The 9295-nt window shown below is 36.2% G+C and overlaps 1 protein-coding gene across 2 annotated transcripts in view; it reads right to left on the bottom strand.

Annotated features, from left to right (window-relative positions):
* Positions 1–7200, bottom strand: part of LOC145688850 (uncharacterized) — a 72058-nt gene extending 64858 nt beyond the window's left edge. For both annotated transcript variants that reach the window (XM_081763018.1, XM_081763017.1), the window contains exons 1-2: positions 7050–7200; positions 4595–4677 (exon numbers count right to left, since the gene is read on the bottom strand). In XM_081763018.1, the coding sequence (XP_081619144.1) occupies positions 4595–4677; positions 7050–7064 (98 nt within the window). In that variant the 5' untranslated portion in view covers positions 7065–7200. The remainder of the gene's footprint in view (positions 1–4594; positions 4678–7049) is intronic.
* Between the last annotated feature and the right edge of the window lie 2095 nt (positions 7201–9295).

The raw sequence follows: 9295 nt of genomic DNA, 5'->3' as shown, positions 1-9295 counted from the left end.
ATATCGAAACATGGGGTCTCTGACTGGATCGCTTCCAAGGATGAGGACTTCTTTCGCCACGGAATCCACGGATTGCCTGACAGATGGGCGAAAGTGGTGGCTAGCGATGGACAATATTTTTCTTAAGGTATTTATGTATTTTGTGTTTGTACTACAGCTTCAATGTGTGCGTACCAACCGCACGAATTAATTCCTAGACCAAATAAAATACTTCACACGAAGCATTTTATGGATCTCTATCTCAGCTCTTTATTCAAGGTCTCACAAAATAATATTTTCTTCTTCTTAAAGGCTTCTTTCGCCATTCCTATCCTTGCTTTTACTTCACCTTCACACTTCATATCATCACTAATAATATTACCTAGGTACCGAAAACTAGGTACCTGTTCTATTTTCCACCCTCTTACTTCCATATGTGATACCGACTACTTCGTTCAGAAAAATAATTATTATTTCAGCATCTGAACCAGTGATAGGATTATTTGGTCTAGGGTTGAAGAAACGCACAGAGTGAAACGCTTATGGACTTCTATAGGTAATATGATACGTCGTTAAAGAAATAGAAAACTAAACCGTGCAGGTGGAAAAGTTTAGGAGAAAAAAGACGCTAAGAAATCGCTTATATTCTTGTTAAGCAACGTATCAGGAATTATGTACGGGATGACATCAAAACACTACCACAAGTGGACATTGATTCGGATCACAATCTCTTAGTGGTTGAGGTGTAAACCTGAGTAAAGTCAATCAATCAAAATGGGAGGAGAAACAACAAATGGAATTTAGAATGAGTAAAAAATATGGATACTAATGTGAAGATTAAAAGATAGAAGAAAAATTCTGTGCGATAGACGATAGGATAGGCAACGTGGAAGAATACTGGGGAAACAATAAGCAGATGCTTCTCAACAACAACAAAACTCAACAACAATCGCAAGATGGAAAGAAAACCGAGAAAACCGTGGGTAAGTGAAGTGATTTTAACAAGAAAGAAGAACGTAAAAGAGCGGAAGCCACAGACAGCAAAGACAAATCAAGGTTGAATAATGAATTAATTGGGGATGTTCGTGTTTTGGCCGCTTACGAGAAATTTGCCAACCTACGGTTTGCTGTTGCTTGCAGAAGTTTAATTGTTGGTCGGTAGCTATGTATAGAAGTTCAGCATCTGTGTGTTAATTTAGTACCCTCTATCTTGCCTTTCACGCATAAGGCATGGGCTTAACTTTTTAGCACAGCTCTAAAAGTGTTTGTACTTTTTTTTTGGGGGGGGGGACTACTGAAGGGATTCATTTAATTTTTATACCATGCACCCTACACTAGCTGGTAATGCTACTAAACTACGATTATTTTTCTAGATTACATGCAAAGCCAATAATTTATTTTTTAAAAATTTTGAAGAATTTTAATAATGTCATTTTTTTTTTACCGTTCACCAAAAAGCAATTGAGAAAAATAAAGGATCTTTGGAATAAGCCTAGTTCGGTAAATAGAGGCACATGTAAATAAGATTTGTGCGAAATTTGACTACTTTAGCATTAATAGTTTGTGAGAAAATGGTACATGAATGCCCAAAAATGCAATTTTGAGAAATTAAGTTTAATATTTACAATGGGTTTTCATCAATAAGGCGGATCACAACATTCAGAAAGTGTCATGACCATATCCTTCGTGTTCTGCTGTGTCGAGGTATGATAACATCCATCACTTCAGCAGGCAAAGAATGTTTATGTTACCAGCCAGCAATCACATTCCACTAAAGTTTCATACACAGCCTGTTTTTACTTTAGGTCATTATCCTTTGCCAAACTTCTATATCTATTGTCATGGAACGAACGCTTTTTAACCCTTTCACTGTGGAAGGCGACGGAAAAAAATTTCCCTAATCTGCGAATGTCGATTATAGTCGACGTGTTAAAATTTGTCTGTATCTTGGTTTTGTCGATTGTAGTCGCCAAAGGTTTTCTGTGTGATTTCTATTGTTTATCGAAAACAATAGAACACAAACAAAAATGAACGGTACAACTTTGGCGACTACTCTCGACAAAGCCAAGATACGGACAAACAAATTTTAACACGTCGACTATAGTCGGCATTCGCATGTTAAGGAAATTTGGTTCTGTCGACAAAAGTCGACTTCCTCTGTGAAAGGGTTAAAATACTTTTGTATCTTCCCATTTAAAAAAAATACTGATGACATAAAACCGTTCTTATTTATTTGGCTGTTTCCTTCCACTCAATTCTGGTGTTGTGGTGAAAAACTCATGTGTTAACGATACCCGGGTGTACGCACGCGACTCTATCAGGGTAGTACAAACTCCTTATAGATGACGGCTTTAGAGTCAAAAAAAGACAATGAGAATCCATTTCATTTTCGGTAAGCTTATTCTAAGCTTCTTTAGTATAGGGATTCAGAGCTGTGCCACTAAAACACAAATGCTTTTAATATAGCATCCTTCCAGTGGATTTTTTTCCTTTAACCATAGTAAATGTTTCGGTAGCGCATTTTTCAAGTTTGACACAAAAACTATTGCATTTTGCTGCTTAACTACAGTTTAACCTTGTTAATCCGAATATTTGTTTACTCGAGCTGTTCGGATTATCAAAAAGTTCGAATTACTAAGGAATGCTAAAATCTCGTACGGATTTCCCGGACCACATTCCATACGACAACAGTGAGAGATTATCTTGTCTCTCTTACTTTTAATGTCAAATACTGTCGATTTTCCAACACCGTATTCTGAAGCAAGTGTTCCTAAACTTTTTCCATTGTCCAGTCGCTTGATAATCTTGTACTTATCATCTAAAGTTAGAGTAACATGTTTCCTTTTCGACGACATCTTGACAACGCACGCCTGACTGCACGCAACTACAGTACGTATTGTACAACTTACTGTGCACTCCTGAAAATGGACTGGTCTGACTAATCCCGACAGCTTTGTTTACATTTTAATACGGTTGCATTGTTGTGACATGAAAATCTAAAAAGAATACAGTACGTACAGTGGCGTAGCACACTTTTGCGGCCCCCCCCCCAAAGTATAGAGAAGGGGCCCTAGTTGTAAAGCCGATAGAAGTAAGATTGAAGTTTTACTTCTTTAAATTTTTATTCATCGCAAGACTTTGGGGCCCCCTATACGTCGCCCCCCCGCACTGCGGGGGTTGCGGGGGCAGCTACTACGCCACTGAGTACGTATGTACAGACGACAACTGAAGGCCGTTCGGAATAACGTGCTTGCGGATTGACGAGTCTTTACTGTATTGCATTTTGACCATTGTGCGACACTCGAATAGCTATCAACTTCGCAGGCGATCTACATTCTGTGAAAGCTTAGAATTAACTGAAAAATCGATCGGTTATTCAACATCCGCCACCAATTATCACACTCGAAGGCTTAACCCTTTTGATTGAAAAAATAATAATAATCTCATTACTTTTCGGGAATACCCTGTACATCTACATACACATTAAGGTCGTCCTTATTTTCGACTCCCAAGTTTTCTTGAGTTTCACTTCCTTCAATAGTTCCACATTAATCCAAAGTAATCATTGAGAAAAATGAGCTTATTTAAATAATAAATTGTGTCCCAATCGACCTTAAGTTTCAATGCAATTACAGTATACAATATGGCGCAAAGGTACGTTGTAAATTTAGGACAATTGTTAGGTTAATAAACGTATATTATGAAAGTAATAACTATTAAATTTATTAGAGATAAGATGGAAGTATTGTCAGTTCTGTGTTTATGTTGAAAAGCTATCCCAAAACTGTTGCATGCCTCCTTCCTCTTAAGAAATCTGAACCTAAATCCGAGACGCGGACTTCAAGATGGCCGCCATGACAATACTATACATTAATAGATGCAGTTCTACCTCCATTACTTCTATCCAAGATATGGTGTCACTTCCTTAACCTGTTCCAAACTTATAAGGTGTCCTTGCCTGATATTGTATACTGTAAATGTATTGAAAATTTGAGGTAATTTGGAGCAGCATTAAATATTACACAATTATATTAATTTTTCTCATGGGGCACTTTGGTCTACTATGGAAACATTTTAGGTAGGTGAGCCTAAAAAATGGAATTCGATTTTGATTTTATTTGATGTTGAGCGTTTCTTTCAGCAGCGAGGCTATATGAGATATGGACCTACAGCTTAACGTGGATCCGAACCACATGAGTTCCCGCCGGATCTCCCACGCCAAAGGCGCTAGTGCTCTTGCAAGTCGAAAAATAAGAACCACCCTTATATACATGCATACACATGAGTATCTGTAATTTCATGTATCTGTAATTATGTGAATTCTTTTTTTTATATTATTATTATAATGCAACTATTTTAATCTTCATTCGATTTCTTCTTTGTCGCATTTTCTATAATATATTATTGATCTTTTGTTTTTTTCTTGTATACTTTTCTATCCTCGCTACATAATTAAAGAGTATCTAATTCACAATTATGACTTGCTTTTACGAGTTTCTTATAATTGGAGTTTACATGTTTTATTCTCTGGTAAAGGCAAATAAATAAACAATGTCAATAGACATTACTATTTACTTTTATAGTAATTACTAAAGGAAATAAAATTATTACTTACTCAGTTTGGTCCTGTGAGTCGTCCTGTGCAACAGGAACAGATTGGACTAGCAGAAACAGTGTTGTTCCCAACACTAAAAGTATCTGTTTTCAAAACATAAAATAAAATAAATAAAAAACAATAACAATTATTCATATTTCATTTACATACTACTTTTTAATATATTCATTATGTTTATTATCCTCGGATCAAATTAGAATAGTGGAAAAAAAATGATAGAGGAGAGTGCAACTGAAATAGAAGCTCCTCAGAGTTTTGTGATCTTATTAAGATAAAATAGTTAAGAAGAGTGTATAGGGAAAACGGCTGAAGGAAGTGTTAGAAGCAAGGGTGTTATAAATAGAGGATCTGCCCATATGTATTGTCATCCTATTAAATCGATGAAGCCAAAAAAAAAAAAAAAAAAAAAAAAACGAGCATCGGCACGTCTGTTTGGCTACTCTCGTTTCCACCATCGTCTGATTGGCTACTTTCGTTTCCGCCATGATTGTTGGCTCAAAACATTGCAATCCTATTGGGTGGAGTGGGCAGAGTAGGGGGTGGCGAAACTGTGATGTATGGCTTCAAGATTTTGTTGTAAGGGCAGATCCTCTATTTTATAAGATCCTTGGTTGGGAGTCTATTTTCGAATGTTATGGCTCTTGGTTGTAGAGTATAAATTGAAAATTAGTACACTTAGAAAAATCCGTTATTCGGACAGCCGTATATTGTACAAATATACGGAATCCATAACTTTGCTACGGAAATCTGTAGGGATCATACGTTATAAATATCCTACATATGCACTACCCTTTTCCCGCTTAAATGTTACATCATGCATGCAGACATCTAACAGTCTTCCGTATATTACACATGTATACGTATGTTACCTACATATGTAATGTACGGAAGACTGCTAGATGTCAAACATCCTGCAACGGCATGATGTAACATCTAAGGGCAGTACGCATGTAGCGTATGGATAACGTATGCTCCGTACTGATTTCTGTAATAAATATAAAGGTTGAAATGATATCTTTAAGTTTTACGACCCACGTTTATGCTGGCTAGGCTGAAGGAGACAGTGATGAGAAATGAACGGAATGGTGGAATGAATAAAGTGGGAGAACCCCGAGAAAACGCACGGACACAGTGTTTGTCCACCACAAAGTTCACTGGGATCGAACCAGGGACCCCACGTACCAGATGTGAACACTCTACCACTGAGCCACCGCGGCCCCACAATAAACATAAACATTCTGTATATTTGTACAATACATACATATACTAATATACTGTTCGGATAACGGATTTTTCTCAGTGTGTGTAGAAGGAATATCTTAGTTGTTCAGGATTATCCATCACCAAAATTATGGTATATTGATAGGAATGTTCAAGTGAAATTGTCATCATGCAAGACTCTCTTCATTTGAAAGTATAAATGATGAATCAGTAATGTGGACTTCTTATTAGGATATGAAATGTTCATTGATGTACAAATTCTCTCAAACTATGTATCATATCTCAATTAGAGTTGCTTACGAAATAAGACTTGTAGGTTTGATTACAAGATAATGTTTAAGGCTGTCTCGTGTCTGAAAGATGTCGAAAGTAATGTCTCATCTCTAAAAATTATCGTGAAAGTAACGTCTCGTCTCTAAAAAATGTCGTGAAAGTAATGTCTCGTCTTTGAAAAATGTTGTGAAAGTGATGCCTCGTTTCTAAAAAACAAAATGTAATGAAACTAATGTGTCGTATTAAAAAATGTGAAAATAATGTCTCATCTCTGAAAAATGTCGTGAAAGTAATGTCTCACCTATGAAAAATGTAATGAAAGTAATGTCTCACCTATGAAAAATGTCGTGAAAGTAATGTCTCGTCTTTGAAAGATGTCATGAAAGTAATGTCTCGTCTCTGAAAATGTCATGAAAGTAATGTCTCATCTCTGAGAAATGTAGTAAAAGTAATATGTCTTATCTCTGAAAATGTCGTGAAAGTAATGTCTTGTCTGAAAAATGTGAAAATAATGTCTCGTGTCTAAAAGATGTCGTAAAAGTAATGTCTCACCTCTTAAAAATATCGTGATGGTAATGTCTCATCCCTGACAAGTGTTGTGATAGTAATGTCTCATCTCTGAAAAATGTGACAGTAATGTCTCGTCTTTGAAAAATGTGAAAGTAATGTCTCGTATCTAAAAAAAATGTCGTGAAAGTAATGTCTCGTACCAGAAAGTGCATAAGTTCCTATTGGAAGAGCTCTGTATAGAATTCTGTTTCGTTTCGTTTCTTGGATAACCCTAAAGAGTATGTCTCACCTCAAAAAGATGTCGTGAAAGTGAAGTCTCGTCTCTGAAAGGGAATCTATTTCTGCTGGTAGAATTACTTGTGTCTTCTCATACCTCGCCACGAAAATTCTAATCATGTATCTTTGCTAATCAAAATCTAAACATTTTAAGTTAAGATAATGTGGTACTTACACTTAAGGACCTCATACTGTGGTAGCAAAATAACCTCACAAAAACCCCGACCTGATTAAGTGGCGGGGATCAATCAAGAACTGAACTGGGCACTTAAAGGTAAAAACGATATATTTATACCCACTGTTGACAATGGAAACTAGCTTACATTTCTTTATCAATACCTATATACTATAGAGAGATGTTTCGTAAGTCGTAGAAAATTCTCCGAAGAAAGGAAAAAAAAAAAAGTTTCAAGGCTGCTCATTTCTAAGAAGAACGTCAAATATTTACTAACAAATCGCTAAGCGAACTGAATACGCGGAAGATTTTTTTCTCCCCTAAAATGTAACCATAGTTAAGACATGGAGAGAACTAGGACAGTTTTCTAATGATATTCATGTCAACAATTAGGCGCGTGTGAGGAAAATATTTATGTATTTTTCCTATTACCCATAATTCTCACTTGTGTAATGGCAGTTGTTCTTGAACCGAAATTAACGTAAATTATTTCAGAACACTGTTTCGTACTTGAACGTTTATTGACTGAGCTCACGTTTTTCTCGTCTTTCTTTAAAGTTCGATTTTTTTTTATTGTTTTCGTTCTTCGTTTGTTTTTTTCTCAAATCACAACAGAAGCACCATTTCAGGATTTGATTCTAGTTTGGGGAGGGCAGCAGGCCTGTATCCACGGGGGTCTAGGTGGGAGTGGGTCCAATAAATTTTTGCTGCCTGCCTAAAATTTTCACGATAGGCTTGCAAAGGAACTATAATATGGTGATGAAATATAATATGGTTGGACGCGTCCCCCCTACATTTTTGGACTGGTTACTGGCCTGGAAGGGAGGAGAGGAGACCAGAGTTGCAACCGATCAGGCTTGCCAATCATACGATAATTTATCTTCATATACGATAATTGAAGACTTCATGCTCTTTTACGATAATGCCTCTTTACGATAATAGATTAATAAACGATAATTTTAGAATGCATACTTTTGCACAGTTTTTTTGAATGTGCAAATAAATTGTAGATGTGTGTTAAATAATTATAAAACACACACACTGAGGTTTTTAAGTCATTTCCGCTAAAACAAATTAATAACGATTTCAGGATTGGCAAATGGCAACCCTACAGCCATTCTTCAAACTCAATTACGGTGAAAATATTGTTGTTGTTCAGGGTAGCGTTAATAAGGATTTAAAAAAAATGGCGAATATCAGGCCCGTAGCCAGCCCCAAAATGTAGGGGGGGGGCGGCTAAAGTTCCCTTAGAGTTACTGAGGGAAAGAGAATATGAAGCTATTTGTCCGAAGTCATACATATTTCTTGAAAATATAACGTTAGTTTCCCTACAAAATACTTTCAAAGGTACACGTACCCCATTAATACAAGTTCAACACACTTATCAATATATTTGCAAATATTTCAGTAGGAAAATTATAATAAAAGTTATCGAAGTGCAGTTAGCGTTAAGCAAAAATAAAAATGCACTGAATAATTAAACTGTGCTCTGATCTGGCACCTCTGAAAACAAAATAGAGATGAGATCTGAAGTAACTATTCTTTTTTGTCCTTCTACTACTAAGTTGGTCATACTTGAGTGCAGTGTTATTGGCTTCTTGAATGCAACAAAAATGAAACGTAGGAAGAGTGCTACGAATAATGTAATTACAAAATGCTTCAACGTTAATTCTGAGTCAGACAATAAAGTTCGCAAACTAAATAGTAACAATTCGCATGTTACTAATAACACTGGTCAACAGTGAAAATGCTTCGGAGATAAAACTAACCAATTCTTACTAATTTTAGGCTGCTGATAACGAATATGAAATTAGTTTTTGAAGATTGGTTCGGGTTTCAAAAAATAAGTTATCACGGGATGTGTTCCGGTGGGCAAATTAAGGGTTTGTGGCAACAGAAGCTGTCTGCTTATTGCAGTAAACATCCATTGTTTGACGGTTAATTTCATTGCTATTCTCAGGGACATACGCAGAGGGTGGGTCCTGTGGGTCTTGACATTCCGATTTTTTTTTGAAAATTTAGTCTAATTTCAGGTGCAATTTTACAAATTTTAATATAATTTACCCTCAAATTGTATTTGGACCTCCCGAAAAGCTGAGGATCCCTCCCAAAATAAATTCCTGCGTACGTCTCTGGCTATCTTTATTGCTCGCACTTCATCCCTAACAAAGAAATATTAACCACTTCACGGTTTAGTTTGTATTGAAGAATTTGTCAGAGAAAGCATGTTGTGTAACGTTCTTTTG

Source organism: Thermobia domestica, chromosome 7, assembly GCF_964235325.1.
Source record: "Thermobia domestica chromosome 7, izTheDome1.hap1.1, whole genome shotgun sequence".
NCBI lineage: Eukaryota > Metazoa > Arthropoda > Insecta > Zygentoma > Lepismatidae > Thermobia > Thermobia domestica.
This window is presented reverse-complemented; position numbering and strand designations above follow the sequence as displayed.